Source organism: Bombina bombina, chromosome 6, assembly GCF_027579735.1.
Source record: "Bombina bombina isolate aBomBom1 chromosome 6, aBomBom1.pri, whole genome shotgun sequence".
Taxonomy (NCBI): domain Eukaryota; kingdom Metazoa; phylum Chordata; class Amphibia; order Anura; family Bombinatoridae; genus Bombina; species Bombina bombina.
This window is the reverse complement of record NC_069504.1, coordinates 703,739,454-703,758,487: the sequence shown is the minus strand read 5'-3', so window position 1 is coordinate 703,758,487 and position 19,034 is coordinate 703,739,454. Positions and strand designations below refer to the sequence as shown.

Genomic DNA, 19,034 nt, shown 5'->3' with positions numbered 1-19,034 from the left:
CCAAATTAGTTATTTTATCTAATTTGCTTTATTCTCTTGATATCCTTTGTTTTTAAGCATATCTAAATATGCTCAGTAGCTGCTGATTGGTTGCTGCACATAGAAGCCTTGTGGGATTGGCTCATCCATGTGCATTGCTATGTAATAAACAAAAGATATCTAAAGAATGAAGAAAATTAGATAATAGTAGTAAATTGGAATGTTGTTTAAAATTGTATTCTCTACCTCAGTGATTTGCAACTTTTTTTTTTTTTGCTGTGGCACACTTTTTTTACATTAAAAAAATTCCTGTGGCACACCACCATCCCAAATTTTTTTACAAAATCACACATTGTAGCCTAATACAGTGTGTGTGTGTACACACACACACACACACTGTGCTGCCATGCCTCCTACAAACTATACATGACATATTGACATTCATTCACAAACAATCCTGATGATTGTCTGTGAATGAATGTCAATATCATGGTTGTAAATGATGCCTGATGAGCCTGTCACATACCTACCAATATTTAAAAATATGAAAGAGGGACACCCTCGCACTGTTGTCAGTCTGCTGCAGCACACCTGAGGATCTCTCACGGCACACTGGTTGAAAAACACTGCTCTACCTGAATCTTGAATAAAAATGTTTGGGTTTAATGTCCCTTTAAAGGGATAGGGAAAGTCAAAATTTAACTTGCATGATTCAGAGCATATCATTTTAAGACGCTTTTAAATTCACTTCTATTTTCAAATGTGCTTTGTTCTTAGTATCTCTTGTTAAAAAATGAATATGCACAAGTTTAATAAATATGTCACACTGTTGTCAGTCTGCCGTGGCACACCTGAGGATCTCTCACTGCACACTAGTGCCACGGCCCACTGGTTGAAAAACACTGCACTAGTGAGAGCTGCTGCTAATTGGTGCCTGCACACATTTGTCTCTTGTGATTAGCTAAATAGATATTTTCAGCTTCTGGTCATTAGTGCAATGCTGTCCCTTCAGCAATGGATAACAAGAGAATGAAGAAAATTTGATAATAGAATTAAATTGGAAAGTTGTTTAAAATTGTATGTTCTATCTGAATCAATTTTTTTTTTTTTAAGTTTACGATCCCTTTTAAAGTACATAAAATACATTTTTCGTTTGATTGCTTCAATAGTTTAGTATCCTTTGTTAATGGAGGAGCAATGCACTACTGGGAGCTAGCTGAACACATGTGATCAAATCACAAGGCATATATGTGCAGCTAGTTCACTGCTCTTAGCCTTCCTAGGTATGCCTTTCAACAAAGGATACTAAGAGATAAGCAAACTAGATAATATAAGTAAATTGGTTGTTTAAATTGTTTGTGCTATCTGAAATATAAAGAGAGAAAATGAGTTTCATGGGGATTTAAAAACTGCTATCAAACTAAGATGATTGCTATTGGTAACCTTGAACACTGTCTTTCATGAGTTTATGAACTAATTTACTATTTTTTATTTACCCCCCCCCCCCCCCCTCTGCTACTTTCAAAATAGTTTGCGTGTGTGTATAAAAGAGACCATATATTCTGTAAGAAAACAAAATGTGTTCTCTTCCACCCCCTTTTAACAGAGTAAGACTATGGCAGCAGGGAAAGCACACATTGGTAAACCAGCTCCAGAATTCCAGGCCACGGCTGTGGTAAATGGAGAATTCAAAGACATTAAACTGTCTGATTATAGGGGTGAGTATTTCACAACTGTTCTAGCTTTGTTTTGTTTTACAAACTAGACTTGATAATATTTTTGAATAATTGTATGTATTAAAACTTTAAAGGTCCCTCTGCAGCTGTTGTATGTTAAAGGGACATGAAACACACATTTTTTATTTCATGATTTAGAAAGAGCATGCAATTTTAAACAGATTTCTCATTTACTTCTATTATCTAATTTGATTAAGTCTCTTGATATTCTTTGCTGAGTAGCATATCTAGATATGCGCTCAATAGCTGCTGATTGGTAGATGCACATAGATGCCTCACCCATGTGCATTGCTATTTCTTTAACAAAGGATATCTAAAGAATGAAACAAATTAGATAATAGAAGTAATTTGGAAAGTTATCTAAAATTGTCTTCTCTACCTGAATCATGAAATATTTTTTTGGGGTTTAGTGTCCCTTTAATAATCCATTTTTAGGAATGCTACTTTTTAGATTCTAATTTAATAACTCCCCCCCCCACCCCGATGATCCAGGTAAAGGTGTTTATTTTTTTTTTATTTTTCTAGCTTCACAAATTTTTTTAAATCTAAATTTTAGGTACTATTGCACCCTAGATTCGTTAAACCCTATTTGAAAAGGAAAACAACAAAAAAACTAATATAGACAATCTTTTATGTAGGTAAATATGTGGTTCTCTTTTTCTACCCTCTGGATTTCACCTTTGTGTGTCCCACTGAAATAATCTCATTCAGCGAGCGTGCTGGAGAATTCCGCAAGATCAACTGTGAAGTCATTGCAGCATCTGTAGATTCTCACTTCTCACATCTGGCATGGTAAGTTCTTGCTCCTAATAAATTACCTAAGTTATTGAGAGAACAATTTGTGTTCCAGAAAGTCATTTGTTACTGGTTTTATAGGAGCATTGTAACTCAATTATGTTCCTCAATGAATTGTATTCAGCCGCATTTCTAAATGATTTTCCTGACCAGGTGCAATTTCAATTGTTACCTTCTGTTACAATTAACAGTTTACTCAAAATTTTTCTCACCTTTAATTTGTTTCCAATGATCCACTTTACCTGCTGGAGTGTACAGGTAGCCCTCAGTTTACTCCGGGGTTAGGTTCCAGAAGGAATGGTTGTAAATTGAAACCATTGTAAATTGAAACCCAGTTTATAATGTTAGTCAATGGGAAGTGAGGGGGATAGATTCCAGGCCCCTCTTAAAATTGTCATAAGTAACACCTAATACATTATTTTAAAAGCTTTGAAATGAAGACTTTAAATGCTAGACAGCATTATAAACCTAATAAAATAATCACACAACACAGAATATATAATTAAACTAAGTTAAATGAACAAACATTTGCTAAACAGCATTATAAAACTAATAAATTATCACACAACACAGACTTCACTTGCATTTTTCTGCAAACAGTTCTTTCTATGCATTCCAATCTGGACTATAGACAGGAAGATCTTGTTCCTTTGAAATCTGCTCGATAGCTCAGGTCTGGTTAAACTGATTTCAGCTTGCTTGGCTTTGCTGCAACACAAGCGGACAGCGCCACCTTCTGGCTATTTTAATAAATGCACTGCTTCTCAATGCTTTTCAATAGCAGTCACATGACTGGAAAAAAAGGTTGTTATTCTGAAACGGTGTAAATTGAACCGTTGTAAAACGAGGGCCACCTGTATTAAATTGTTTACAAGTAGCTCCTTTACCCTTATATTGGCATTTGAAATAGTTGATTTAGCATGTGGTATCCCCACCTATTCTGAAAGTTTGTGGCCGCAGGTCCAAGCTATAGATAAGCTTTGTAAACGCAGCCAGCAGAAGAAATTACACTCCCAGTGGGATATAGCAGAGATAAGGTAATACAATGTTGATTTTCCATTGTTCTCTCCAAGTACTGGTGATTGTTTTATGGACAGATATAAGATAAAGAAGCAGGTATATGTACACAATACGATAAAGTAATGGTATCTGATTATACCTACAAGCTCAACCCATTTTATTAGGTTGTGGCTTCAAAACACAAAATCAGAGCTTTAATATACACAAATAAACCTTAAAAAGCTAATTTTCATACATTTTGTACTCTGCAGTTTGTAAAAAAAAAAAGCAATTGTAAACACATTAAGGGAAAACTATTTTACTGTATACTGTCCATTTTAAATAGCCCAAGAAGAGAAAATACTTAAACTGGCCTGTAAGGGTTCCTTGAGTACTGCAATTGAGAAATGCTTAGGGGCCTGGTAATTTTGCCAGATTGGATAGCTTTGCATCATCTAAAACATTGTGTCAATAGTGAGGTCCCTCAAAGAATTTTAAAAAAAGGCAACATTTAGCATGAGAGCGGTCTATCACACTATACTGGGTTCTGGGTGTGAAGAATAAATGTACGCATTGCAAGTCACATATATGCCTTGTCATTGGATCAACTGATGTGTTCAGCAAGTCCCCCAAAACTTGTAATCTCTCCTGCCAGTGAGTCTTTAGATCAGCCCCTTAGCATCAAACCATAGGTTCTGATTCTCTTAAAGGGTCGTTAAACCTGTGGTTTTTTTTTTTTTTTTATTTCTTACAATTTACTTTTATTAAAATGCGATTCATTCTCATGGTTGTTTTGGTTTTGTTTTTTCCCCCCCAAGAGTAGCAGTTCATTGCTGCGCCTGAGCACACATAGGTATGCTTTTCAGTACAGGATTCCAAGAGAAAAGAAGCACATTACATTATAGAAGTAAATAGGAAAGCTTTAAAATTGTATGCTCTATCTGAATCATAAACGGTTAGCTTTGACTTTACTGTCCCTTTAAAACTCTGGTTTGGCAAGATTTCTCTGTCTGGTCAGTCAGTGGGTAAAAAAATCAATGCTGGCAAGTTTTTCATATTTTGGGGCCAATTCTGAGCATGGGCTTCATTGTAAGCAAAATAAGAATATCATTTATATTGGTAAACTATAGAATTTAATCAGACATTTGACTTTTTGGTCCCTATGCTTCATATAGGATAAGACCTTTTTATTTTGATAAAGTTTTGCCTGTATCCTTCTAAAATTAATTTTTTGTTTGGGCAGTAAACTTCAGTTATCACAAGTCTTGCTCAGCAAATTTCCTCAGGGTGTGGCTGTAATCTTCTTGCAGCATCCTATCTTATCTGTGAACTGTTTAACAACTATCCCCACCCTGCAAGTTGCATTTATTCCAGAAGTTCTTTCTCAGCCCATGAGTGCAATATTCATTTTTTTTGTCACATCTCAATTTAAAGTTATTGAAAATGTATGTAACTTTCTTTCTTATGCATACTCTAGTCTGTGTTCTAGATCCCATTATCTGAAGTCCTATTCAGGATTGTCTAATACACTATGTGGTATTGAGATTTTAAATGTGCTTGTTGCAACATCAGCTTTAAAGCAGGTTGTTTTTGTTTCAATATATTTGTGTGATAGTCCAGAAAATTAGGAGCTCTCAGGATTTGACATTTTTACTTGGTGCCATTTGGTACAAACATTTTAAGAAATTTAAATGCAGACAATCTTTATAAACTCTAATTTCATCATAGATGTGGTCAGATCCAGACATGTACAAATGGTTATGGCTTATATTTTGTAGTTTCCAAAAGCACTGTCTTTGTTTTTGGTGTTTTTGTTCCCCATGTCCCAGTTTCTTGGAACTGTTCTACATTAGAGCGTTGTGTTAATTTAATAGTGTTAAAATAGAATGGCTTTTTCTGGGAAAGTTGTGCGGCTCCCATTGTATTATAGACACTAAAACTTTACACTTAGTTTGTCTATTTAAACGGCTAATGAAACTATAAATACATCCTAGATGTTGTTCTCAGACTAATCTTTTCTTTGACTGCACCACTCTAGCATTTATTTAGTGTTTTAATGGCCCTTTTTTAAATATACATCTCTAGGAACACTAAAAAAAGCCTTAATATTGCAATACTGAAAAAAATGTTTAATTCAAATATTACATGTGCTGATCAGCAATGCATGCTATACAATAGGACAATTTTTAGATTTACAGCTTATGTAACACTTGACATCTTGACATCTATCTGCTTTAAGAAGGGGGTTGGGTGTTACAGTTCTAAAGTGTGTCCCCCCCCCCCCCCATTGTCATGGTTGTTTCTGATAATTAATATTAAATACTAGAACAAATCTGTGTAGATAAATTAAAAATTGCTCATTACAGTTTAGCACTCCCCCCCCCCCCCCTCTCCAGTTAAGTGATGATAGAGAAACATATTGTTGCTGGCCTCTTTATTTCAGGGTAAATGTTAACCGTAAGGATGGTGGACTTGGAGCCATGGATATACCTTTGGTGTCTGACCTGAAGCGTACTATGTCTCAAGATTATGGTGTTCTGAAAGAAGATGATGGTGTAGCATACAGGTGCTTACTGGGTGACTGAGCTATACCACATTTAGTTGTAGGTGGGTCTAAGTACCAGTGTTTAACAAATGGGTATGTATTTTAATTAAATGGTCACAACTTGCTAAAGCAGGGATTTGATCCGTTTGAGTTCTTTGCAGCTCCTGAGCAGTATTTTTTTACCTTTGCTCGGAATAAACACTTGGTTGTAGTGTGAATAGTGTACCAAATTAGAGCATGTGATGTTTTATTGGCCCCTTAAAACTTTTTGTATTCAGGAAGTAATTTTACAATAAACCTCAACAATTCCACTATGGCTTGGAGAGCTTTAGCAAACTTCTAAAGTTATTTTATTTCTTAATACACTCTTGATTGCCAATATCTGTAATTGGCTTGTGTACCATGTAGATAAGATTCTTTAATGGTGTCCTATTTGACCTGCATGAGTTAAACAGCCTTGGGAGTCTCCCCCCACCCCCCATTGTATTAATATAGCTGTAATGTAAACTTTTTATTAATCGCTTTTCAATAGCAGCATACATTTGGCTGTAGGAGCTCACTGCCTGAACAGAAGGACTCGCTCCTACAGTCCTGAAAGTGTTAGACAGCCGCTGTACAGAGTTTGTTTGCTGTGTTCATGGAGTGGCATAGCACAGGCCAGCATAAAGAGTAGGCCAATAGTGTAACTTCCTAACACATTGGGGGCAGCAGGTCAAGAATTTAGAAACTTCAAGGGCCACATTTGATTATTAAACACACAAATAATATACTTCCTAAATATTTTCAGTGGCATGGGATTTAGGTAAGGTTGTTGGGTACCGAACTTTCCTCCCCCCTTCCTTGGGCCACAAACTATGGAACATATTTTGAGCTCTGCTTTGCATGAGGCTCTTGGGCTGCCAGTTGCCCATCCCTTGTCTAAATGAACACCTGTTCAGTGTGTTTATTTTTTTTTTTTTATTATTTTTTTTTTTAGAGGACTTTTTATTATTGATAATAAGGGGATCCTTCGTCAAATTACAATTAATGACCTCCCTGTTGGCCGATCTGTGGATGAGACTCTACGTCTTGTACAGGCATTCCAGTATACAGACACACATGGAGAAGGTAAGTTGTGCTTTGCTTACATTTTGGCTATGGTGTTCAGTGTATGTCTGGTTGCATCCTCTTCAAGTAACATTTAGAATCTTTTTGCATATAAAGTGATGACAAGAGACACATGATAAATACAAAGGGAGTCAAGTTACAAATGTGTTAGATATTAAGTTTTCTGACATTACATCTTAATTTATTTGTGAGAAAATACACTGGGGACGACTTTTGCCCATGTATTCTTTAGATGTGTGTGGGTTTTTTGTTTCCATTTTAGATTATCTCTAGAATCTGCTTTTCCTCCTGTCTAGCTGTGACAACATAGCAGTTCAATGTACTGTATTTGAATAATCCGTATACTAATGCTAGTGAATAATTTAAAATTAAACTACAGCTACATCATTCTAAATTAATGGAAACCCCTTAAAGGTCAGTCAGGGTTACTTACAAAGTTAGTTTGGTCCCATATAAACTATGACAACTGTTAAACGTTTGTAAAACTACTGCCATGTAAAATGGTAAGTTGGCAGTTTTTAGGGTGAGCGATTCAAATTTAGGTAATATATATTTATATGTTAGAGAGATATTTAACGAATCTGTTTCTACCCACAGTTTGCCCTGCTGGATGGAAGCCTGGAAGTAGCACCATCATACCCAATGTGAAGGACAGCAAAGCCTACTTTTCTAAGGAACACTGAGCCAGTCTCCCTCGAGGAAAAATTTCCTGCTGTGATAGAATCCCCACATGCTCTTATGTCAGCCTAACACTGTTTTCCAGTGGTGGGAATGTTAGCACTTAGTGATTATCTTAAATAAAATGTTAAACGTGTATCAGTTTAAGTTGTGGTTTGTTTGTGTATAATTTTGAAAAAAAAAGCTGTCACTCGACCTAAAATTAATTTACTAGACTTCAACAACTTTCCAATTGACTTATATTATCAGTTTTGCTTAGTCCTTTCAGTATCCTTATGTTAAAGGGTAATCCTAGGTGAGCCCATAAAAGGGTATAGCCATCTAAATTGCTAAAATGTTGCAAATACTGCTGCCAGACACGTGCATGCTCCTAAAGTTACCAGCCTATCTAGTTTTATGCTTCAACAAAGGACAAGAGAACAAATCAAGTTTAGTAATAAAAATGAATTGGATTTTTTTTATTGCAAGCTCTAATTGAGTCATAGGGACCTATTTATCATGTGAGCATACATGATCTGATATTGCGGATCATGTCTGCTGCACATCGATAAATTACAGCTTACGCTCTTGGCATTTATCATTGCACCAGCAGTTCTTGGGAACTGCTGGTGCAATATCATCACCCCTTTTAGACCGCTGCTTTTAATAACTTGTGTTTCTGGCGTGCCAGAAGGCTTGCCAGAAACACAGGGCATCAAGCTCCATTCGGAAGCTTGATAATTCGGCTCCATAATGTTTCATTTTGACTTTACTGTCCCTTTTTAACATTCCTTTTTACTAAATGACATTATGCCCTATTGTGTTCCTCAACCCTTTTATCAGAAACCTCTCTGGTGCTTAGTGGGACTTTTTTTTTTTTTTTTTTTTTTAAATCCCTTTTCAATAGCAGCATACATTTGGCTGTAGGAGCTCACTGCCTGAACAGAAGTACTCGCTCCTACAGTCCTGAAAGTGTTATACAGCCGCTGTACAGAGTATGTTGAAACGAAATAGGTTGTACAATATTCACAATCTGCTAATAAAAATTGAAATCTTACATCTAAGGTGTAAAATAACGCTAACACTTAAGAGGAATCTATACACTGCCTCCCAGTGGGAGATAGAATTAACTACATCTCCTTAATACTTAACCAAAGAAGCGTATACACAGGCTGATTATTTTAAACAGGGGTAATTTAACTTTAAAACTGGGAACCAATATAGTATCTCATCTGATAATGTGTTCACACTTTATCAGATGTGAAGACCGATTACTTTCAATAGACTATAACGGCACTGGAGTTTACACAGGGAATGTGCACCAATGCAATTTGCTCTGCGGTTATATTGTTGCCAATTTCTTATCTACACCAAAGTACACTATACAACACTAATTTCAATATCAGTGTAATAGATTTCAGTTATTTTGTAAACACAACAAAGAGTTTGGAATATACTACCTAAACACAGCTTTTTACTAGTTAATTAACTCTTTACCTTTCCTGATGGAATTGGTACAAACTAAATGAATTTAAGGCAATTCATTTATACTGTCTACTAACTGGGATTTACAGGAATATTTCAACCCTGTGATTATACAAAATCTGCACCCCACTTAGCCCATTTATACTGTAAGATTCCTGTATAGATATTCAGTCTATACCTCAGTGTCTAGTAATTCCTATAGACCCTTAAATCATATTTGTTACACCAGATAGATATATATATATATATATATATATATATATATGCTATTTACAGAAGGTGAACTAAGTGGTTTTAAATTATTTTCTAATTTTGTCATTTAATAAGTTATATTTAAAGAACCAGTCAACACTGTACATATGCATGATAAGAAGACAATGCAATAGCACTTAGTTTGAACTTCAAATGAGTAGTAGATTTTTGTTAAATAAATTGCAAAGTTATGTCTATTTCCACTCCCCCTGTATCATGTGACAGCCATCAGACAATCATAAATGCATATATGTATATGCTGTGAATTCTTGCCCATGCTCAGTAGGAGTTGGTGACTCAAAAAGTGTAAATATAAAAAGACTGCACATTTTGTTAATGGAAGTAAATTGCAAAGTTGTTTAAAATTGCATGCTGTATCTGAAAAATGAAGTTTAATTTTGACTTGAGTGTCCCTTTAAAACTAGTTCCACAAGTCCAATAATCTCATGCTGCCGCAATTAGATGAACAAGTTATAAACCTCAAGTGAAGAACCTGTCTCTTCTTGTTCTTTAAAATTACAAATGTTCAAATACACTAGCACCGTACCAGAGATTATATGAATTACAGAATTTCTGTGTCTTTATTAATGGAATTTAATTGAGGTTTCTATTAATCTTAAGTAGTGCCATTGGTTTCTTTTCTCCTTTTTGTTAGAAATTGTCTTTGCTTGCTAAAATTTTGACTGATAACCTTGCCGGCCTTTTTGGAAACAGTCTCTATAAGCAAAAATTGGGCTAACTTCCTTATCCATATTTCCATACCTTTCTTCATATGTGGTGAATCTGGATCTATCTGAAAAAGCTGAAACATTTTAAATTAGCTTATTTGTAAAGTATACGCGATTGTTAAATATATATATATATATATATCAAAGGTATTTTGTTGCTACAGTTAGATTGCAGTTAGTAATTTAAAGAGCACACTTGGTATTTTAAATTTATATCCATAGTCCTGGGTAGTTTTAACTAGTCACATTAATGTTAAGTAATCTTATTTGCTAGATAAAGGTCTTTTGTATTGGTGGCTTTTAGCAGTTAGAAAGCGTCAAGGTAGTCTTTGCTTTATTTCTAACATTATGCTACCCCTGTTTAGAAAACCAGGGTTGGTTACTCTGTATTTTCTTTCTCTACAGGTCCCTGATAGATATGGAAATCTCACACCTAGAAGTGCTCCTGCCCTACAACAGAACAGGTAAGTGCCTTTTTTTTTTTTTTTTTTTTTTTTACCTTCCAACACTTAAGGTGCTAAGGTTAAGGATCCCTTGTGGGGATTCGTACCTATCCCCTTTTAGTAGACACATGTCAGGGATATTATGGGCATTGGAGTTTATCTTTAAGGTGGAACTAATAAGCATTTGGGACATAAGAAGTTAATTCCTTATATAAGGATGAGGCTGAATTGGCATAGAGAATAATGGTTCCCTTATTATACAAGTGACATTCTCCGATATGCTTAGGGCCATGCATCAGGGGCAGCGGTTACGCGTCTATTTATAGATTCATCTGAGACCACTGAACGCTTCTCTCACATGCTGAGTTTTTTCATATTCCCTATGGGGTTTGTGTCCCTATGTGCTTTTTTTTTTTTGCCCCTTGTTCACCAGACCTCACAAAGGGATTCGGCATTATACCCTTAGAGAAGGGTTCAAAAGCCTGATGCTCTCTTGTACTGGAGGGTGTTTAAGGGTGTTTCTGTTCCTAGCATGTCGACAATTGTTTAAGGATTTTGCCACCCTTCGTCTGCTCCTCTCTTGCATTCAGGCCGGCTGGAAGATAATTATACCTTTATTTGTATATTCTCATATCTCTAGGGCCTGCCCTTGTGTAGGTGTACTATTACGGTACCGGCATGATGGCCGCATACACGGCTCACATCTAGGGCGCTTCATGGAGGAGGGGCTCCTGTGCACATGGCCGCTTTGTAACTAAGCAAACTACTTTTAGGTTACGGGTGCAGATGGCGGCGTTAAGCGGCTCTTAGCGAGGCGTGTATTCAAACGGCTGCATTCACTGCTCACAACGCATTGCACATTTTATAGGGCATCTTTTTCTCTATAGTGGTTTTTTTTTTTTTTTTTTTTTTTTTTATATAGAGAACAAGTGTTTGTCAATGTGTGGAGATAGAAAGGGTCAACTTTTTTTTTTTTTTTCTTCCCATCTCCTTTCTACACTAAATTTGAGATCTGTTGTCTGGTATTTATCATTGCTTTTTTAACTTACTCTATATAAATATTTCATAGTTTAAACGTTTTAAATCTTCTCTGAGGATTTCTTATTTTTCTGTCTGGATGGTACCAGATCAATTATACTTCCTAGTATGTAAGATCTTATTTGGATTTCAAGTTGGAAGTCATATTTTTATTGACCTTTTTTGTTATAATGAAGCATATTTCATATAACGTTTTCTATGTTCCTGTTATACAGAAACCCCATATCTGTACTAATGTCTGCAAGTCTATCGCCATACTGCGCTGAATGCTTCCGATCCTGTCTAATCTTGGATGTTAAGCAGGGCCATTCCTGGTCAGTACCATGGATGGGAGATCGCCTGGGAACTCCTGGTGTGGTAGGCTTAAATGTATGCGCTCTTTATGTACAGGGGCTTAAAAATCTGTTTTTATGGTTTGTTTCATGTTCCATACTGTTTCTTAGTATTTTTGTACACTAATATGTTTCTATTAAGTATACAATGAAAATACCTTATATGGAGATATTTGTTAGTGTCTGTGACATGGATTGTATAATGTTTCATTCTCATTTTCTTAGTGTTTTATAAGACACTAATATATGTATTTCTATGTCTTATGTATAGGAATTTAAGTCTTGCCATCCAAGCAGATTTATCCTGTCAAGACTATCTTCAAACCAAGTAAAGAGGGGAGGGGGGGGGGGGGGAGGCCTTTTTAATCTGGCCTTGTTAGCGCAGTAAGTAGCGCGGCAGTCTCATTCTCTGAAGGTTGTGAGTTCAAGCTTCACATAAGGCACTTGCTCTTTCAAAATACGCTTTATTGTAGAGTAGTTATCCTCTCTGGGAGTATTTGTTTCAGTTCCTATAGAGGAAAAGGGACAAGGATCTATTCAAATCTTTGTGGTTCCCAAAAGGAGTGAATTTTCCGTCCCATCCTAGACCTAAAGTGCCTCAAATTTCTCAGGTTCCTTCCTTAAAGATGGAAACGATTTGTTCCATTGGTTCAGGAAGGTCAGTTTATAACGTCCATAGACCTGAAGGACTAGTATCTACATGTTCCCATCTCAGGGATCATCACCAGTTTATAAGGTTTGCCTTTCTGGTCAAGCATTTCCAGTTTGTTAAACTTCCGTTGGGTCTTGCCACAGGCTCCCAGAATATTCACAATGGTTCTGGCAGTGATCAGATCCTAGGGAATTGCTGTGTCTCCATATCTAGACTACATCTTGGTTCAGGCAACAAAATCTCATACTGAGATATGGTTGTCTTTTCTATGTTCCCACGGGTGGAAAGTGAATCTGGAAAAGCGTTCTCTAGTTCCTGCCACAACAGTTTGTTTCCTAGAAAAAAATCATAAATTCCATGTCCATGAAAATTTTTCACTGATGTCTGAAAACCCAAACTTCTTGCTTCTTGCCGGTCTCTCCAGTCTTTGTCCATCAGTGGGTCAATGCATGGAGGTGATTGGTCGGATAGTTGTTTCCATGGACATCATTCCTTTTGCCCGGTTCCATCTGCAACTTTGCATGCTCTGTAATAAAACTGAATGGTCTCAGTTCCATTGAGGATAAATCTGGATTCCCTAACAAGATCCTCTCTCGTGGTGGATTTCAGAGGACCATCTGTTTTGGGGTTCTTGCTTCCTAAGACCTTCCTGGGTGATTGTGACTATGGATGCTAGCCTGTTAGGCTGGGGAGCTGTTTGGGGTTCTCTAAAAGCTCAGGGCCTGTGGTCTTTCATAAACATCTTGGAGTTGAGAGCAATCTTCAATGCCTTGACAGCTTAACCTCAAGTTATCTTTAATCTGGTTTATCAGATTCAAGTTGGACAACATCACCTCAGTGGCTAACATCAACCACCAGGGAGGAACTCTGACCATGAAGGAGGTGTCTCGCATTCTGCAGTGGGCGGAAGATTTTGATTCTCCTATCTGCCTTCCACATTCCAGGAGTGGACAATTGGGAGGCATTTTTTCTGAGCAGACAGACTTTTCATCCCGGGGATTGGGCACTCCATCCGGAAGTGTTCTCTAGGATATCTCTCAGGTGTGGGGTTACAGAGTTGGATCTGAAGGCGTCTCGTCAAAACGCCAAGCTTTCAAAGTAGGGTTCAAAGTCAAGAGATTCACTGGCCGCTCTGATAGATGCCTTGGCAGTTCCTTGGGATTTCGGACTAGCATTCCTGTTCCTCCATTTGCTCTCCTTACATGAGTTATTGCTCGTCTCAAGCAAGAGAGAGCAGCTGATTCTAATAGTTCCTGTCTGGCCTCACTTGGTCTGGTTTGCGGATCTGGTGAAGATGTCATCTCTTCCACATTGAAGGTTTCCTCTGTGGTAGGACCTTCTAATTCAGGGTCCATTCCTCCATCCAAATCTAGATTCTCTGAAGCTAACTGCTTGGAGATTGAACGCCTAGTCCTGTCTAGACGTGGTTTTTCGGATGCGGTCATTGATTCTATGCTTCAGGCTCGTAAACCTGCTACATGCTGAATTTACATAAGATATGGCGTACAGCTTTTTTGGTGTGAAGCTAAAGGTTTTTCCTGGAGTCGGGTGAAAATTCCCTGAGTTTTATAGTTTCTTCAGGATGGCCTGGTGTAAGGTTTGTCAGTCAGTACTCTGAAAGGTCAGATTTCTGCACTGTCAATTCTTTTGCACAAACGTCTGGCAGTTTTTCCAGATGTTCAATCTTTGTTCAGGCAGGCCCTGGTCAGATTTAGGCCTGTGATTAAACCTGTTGCTCCTTCTTGGAGTCTTAACCTAGTTTTTAAAGTTTTTGCAGCATTCTCCGTCTGAGCCAATGTATGTGTCTGCAGTGTGATTCCCTGTACCTTATTTTCTTGCAGATAAGGCGGTCCTTCCTACTAAATTGGGGTTTTCTCCCTAAGGTGGTGTCAGATCGAAACATTAATCAGGAAATTGTGGTTCCTTTTTGTCGTAATCCTTCTCAAAAGGACAATCTTTTGCATAACTTAAATGTGCGTGCTCTAAAAAATGTTTCCCCTACAAGCTGCTAAAGATTTTCGGCAATCTAATGCCCTGTTTGTTTTTTTTTTTGGAAAGTTTATGGTTCAGAAGGCCACTTCTACTTTTTCCCTCTGGTTAAGAAGTATGATTATTTTTGCTTAGGAGACTGCGGGACAGCAGCCTCCTGAGAGAATTACAGCTCATTCCACTAGGGCTGTCTCCTCTTCATGGGCTTTCAAAAATGAAGCTTCTGTGGAACACATTTGCAAGGAGTCTTCTTTGCATACTTTTCTTTTTTATGACACTATGAGTCCATGGATCATCTTAATTACTAATGGGATATTCACCTCCTGGTCAGCAGGAGGAGGCAAAGAGCACCACAGCAGAGATGTATTTTTTTTTTTTTTTTAAATATTTTTTTTATTATTGAGGTTATTCGTTAGGATAAACAACATACAATGATAAGTTTGCAACAGTAAATACACGTAAATCATTAGTCAATAAACATTGTTGCATATAAAAAGGCAATAGTAGACAAAAACAACAAAAAATATACGGCAATACCTGACAGCGATTAAGCTTCTCAAACCTCTAATTTTATAGATATAACAGCGAAACTGGCTGACTAGTTAGAGGGCCACGTGTGGGCCCATTAGCTATGTTGGAATAAGATAGCAGATGATAGTCAGATCTGCGGCCTCTTTTGGGCCTAAGGATAGCATATGGTAAAAATATTATGGGGGGGTGGAAGTTCAGCGGGCAAGCGCCGCTTGTTGAATGGGGGGAAAAGTGGGGGGGACGGAGCCATATAAGGAGCTTCTTATGAACAATAGTAGAACATCATATCTTATTATCAAAGGAGCAGTTATGGGACAAAATATCAGTCTGCGCCAAGTGACATTGGAATGATTAAGAGTTATAGATACTTAAGAGATAGTGTTCCATGGGGGGGATTTAGGCTAGATAAGTAAGTCGATGCTTCTTAAGGGGGTTATATGCTAACATGAGAGGAGAGGTCCAGGGTTAATATCAGTATTGTTAACATCTTAGTTAGGACCGACCAAGACTAAGCAATATATATTTGGCTTTACAGCTTATATACAGATAGATAATAATTAATTAGTATCTCTAGCTATAGATAAAGATGTTAATAAAGTAGATTACCCTGGTTCTCGGCCAATCAGTTTTTTTTTTTTTTTTTTTTTCTTTTTACAAAGACAGAGAAGGACAATATTATATCCAATATAAAAACATGTGTTGCAGTGACTATACATAAAAAAATACAGCTGTATAGGTATAAAACAAAAAGGAAGAGTGTCTATTATACCATTCTAATCAATCAAAATTATCTTAGGACACCTGTGTTTAAATAAACTAGCAGTGAAAGATGAAACATAATAAATAAAAAAGCAATGCATGAAATAACCTGTTAAACCTTTATATGTTAGCTAGTCCTTCCTTGTCTCGTGAATTTTCCCTCTTTTTTCCCCCCCCCTAATGGCGGAACAACTTGTGTAACTCATGTCGGCCTGGGCAAAAAAAAAAGGGAGATCCCCTAATTATACTCCCCCCGTCTCTCAATCCCCCCCCCCCTCCCCCTCAGGCACCTCATTCGGCGTCCGATACCCAGTCTTCGGGGAAGTGGCCCGCTATGACATTGCTCTGGACAAAATCCGAATTTCTAACTGGTTTGATTATTTTTTTTTGTTGCGGTAAAGGCAGTGATCTTAAAAATGGCTCCCATTTTTTAAAAAATACTCCCAAATGTTTGTCTTGTGGGAATGGCATATTAAACTGTTCTGATATAAATTGGTTACACAGTGCCAGTTTAAGTTGGGTCATAGTAGGGGCCCGTAATGCTTTCCATGCTTTAAAGATGAGGGAACGTGCTGTTAATATAATAGTATTTATCAAGCTATAGTTCTTATTGATACCCTGGAATTTTACCAGAAAGAAGATTTCAATTGAGGAAAGTTTATGCTCCAATTTCAAAACCATCATCATCCAAAATGTAATTTTTCCCCAATATTGGCATATTTTAGGGCAGCTCCATAGACAGTGGAATAAGTCTGCCCCTAGGGCTGAGCATCTGGAGCAAAGCACCCTTGTTTTATACCATTTAGAGAGGATCGCGGGTGTAAGATATCTCTGCAACCCAGTTTTCTTCTGTTAAGTGTGATCAGTCCACGGGTCATCATTACTTCTGGGATATTACTCCTCCCCAACAGGAAGTGCAAGAGGATTCACCCAGCAGAGCTGCATATAGCTCCTCCCCTCTACGTCACTCCCAGTCATTCTCTTGCACCCAACGACTAGATAGGATGTGTGAGAGGACTATGGTGATTATACTTAGTTTTATATCTTCAATCAAAAGTTTGTTATTTTAAAATAGCACCGGAGTGTGTTATTACCTCTCTGGCAGAGTTTGAAGAAGAATCTACCAGAGTTTTGCTATGATTTTAGCCGGAGTAGTTAAGATCATATTGCTGTTCTCGGCCATCTGAGGAGTGAGGTAAACTTCAGATCAGGGGACAGCGGGCAGATGAATCTGCATAGAGGTATGTAGCAGTTTTTATTTTCTGACAATGGAATTGATGAGAAAATCCTGCCATACCGATATGTCATGTATGTATACTTTACACTTCAGTATTCTGGGGAATGGTACTTCACTAGAATTACACTGTAAGAAATACATAAAGCTGTTTAATAACTAGAGATTATGTTTAACGTTTTTGCTGGAATGTAAAATCGTTTTCATTTGCTGAGGTACTGTGTGAATAAATGTTTGGGCACTATTTTTCCACTTGGCAGTTGCTTAATCTGTTTTTCTGACAGTTTCTGTTCTCCCTCACTGCTGTGTGTGAGGGGGAGGGGCCGTTTTTTGGCGCTTTTTCTATGCATCAAATATTTCAGTCAGCAACTCATTGTATTCCCTGCATGATCCGGTTCATCTCTACAGAGCTCAGGGGTCTTCAAAACTTATTTTGAGGGAGGTAATTTCTCTCAGCAGAGCTGTGAGAATTATAGTTTGACTGAGATAAAAAACGTTTATTCTGTAATTTGTTTCCTGCTTTCAGAATTTGTTATCTTTGCTAATGGGATTAAACCTTTGCTAAAGTTGTGTTGTTTACAAGGATTGAGGCTATAACTGTTTCAATTTATTAATTTTCAACTGTCATAGATCTTCTGTGCTTCTTAAAGGCACAGTACATTTTAATATTATTCTAATTGAATTGTATTTCCAAGTTGCAAGTTTATTTGCTAGTGTGTTAAACATGTCTGATTCAGAGGATGATACCTGTGTCATTTGTTGCAATGCCAAAGTGGAGCCCAATAGAAATTTATGTACTAACTGTATTGATGCTACTTTAAATAAAAGTCAATCTGTACAAATTGAACAAATTTCACCAAACAACGAGGGGAGAGTTATGCCGACTAACTCGCCTCACGTGTCAGTACCTACATCTCCCGCTCAGAGGGAGGTGCGTGATATTGTAGCGCCGAGTACATCTGGGCGGCCATTACAAATCACATTACAGGATATGGCTACTGTTATGACTGAGGTTTTGGCTAAATTACCAGAACTAAGAGGTAAGCGTGATCACTCTGGGGTGAGAACAGAGTGCGCTGATAATATTAGGGCCATGTCAGACACTGCGTCACAGGTGGCAGAACATGAGGACGGAGAACTTCATTCTGTGGGTGACGGTTCTGATCCAAACAGACTGGATTCAGATATTTCAAATTTTAAATTTAAACTGGAAAACCTCCGTGTATTACTAGGGGAGGTGTTAGCGGCTCTGAATGATTGTAACACAGTTGCAATACCAGAGAAAATGTGTAGGTTGGATAAATATTTTGCGGTACCGACGAGTACTGAGGTTTTTCCTATACCTAAGAGACTTACTGAAATTGTTACTAAGGAGTGGGATAGACCCGGTGTGCCGTTCTCACCCCCTCCGATATTTAGAAAAATGTTTCCAATAGACGCCACCACAAGGGACTTATGGCAAACGGTCCCTAAGGTGGAGGGAGCAGTTTCTACCTTAGCTAAGCGTACCACTATCCCGGTGGAGGATAGCTGTGCTTTTTCAGATCCAATGGATAAAAAGTTAGAGGGTTACCTTAAGAAAATGTTTGTTCAACAAGGTTTTATATTGCAACCCCTTGCATGCATTGCGCCGATCACGGCTGCAGCGGCATTCTGGATTGAGTCTCTGGAAGAGAACATTGGTTCAGCTACTCTGGACGACATTACGGACAGGCTTAGAGTCCTTAAACTAGCTAATTCATTCATTTCGGAGGCCGTAGTACATCTTACTAA

At 37.5% G+C, this 19,034-nt stretch overlaps 1 protein-coding gene across 1 annotated transcript; it reads left to right on the top strand.

Annotated features, from left to right (window-relative positions):
- Window positions 1–1,585: 1,585 nt before the first annotated feature.
- Window positions 1,586–7,975, top strand: PRDX2 (peroxiredoxin 2). The gene is made up of 5 exons (XM_053716032.1): window positions 1,586–1,697; window positions 2,354–2,507; window positions 5,953–6,075; window positions 7,031–7,161; window positions 7,759–7,975. Exons 1-5 carry the CDS (start codon window positions 1,595–1,597, stop codon window positions 7,842–7,844), a joined length of 597 nt encoding a protein of 198 aa, XP_053572007.1. The 5' UTR covers window positions 1,586–1,594; the 3' UTR covers window positions 7,845–7,975.
- Window positions 7,976–19,034: the final 11,059 nt, after the last annotated feature.

Bases quoted from the DNA above. Each gene is read 5' to 3' on its own strand.
- PRDX2 (XM_053716032.1), top strand. From the start codon at position 1,595: ATGGCAGCAGGGAAAGCACACATTGGTAAACCAGCTCCAGAATTCCAG. The intron at 2,508-5,952 runs GTAAGTTCTTGC...TCTTTATTTCAG, and splicing joins CACTTCTCACATCTGGCATG to GGTAAATGTTAACCGTAAGG. The intron at 6,076-7,030 runs GTGCTTACTGGG...TTTTTTTTTTAG, and splicing joins GATGATGGTGTAGCATACAG to AGGACTTTTTATTATTGATA.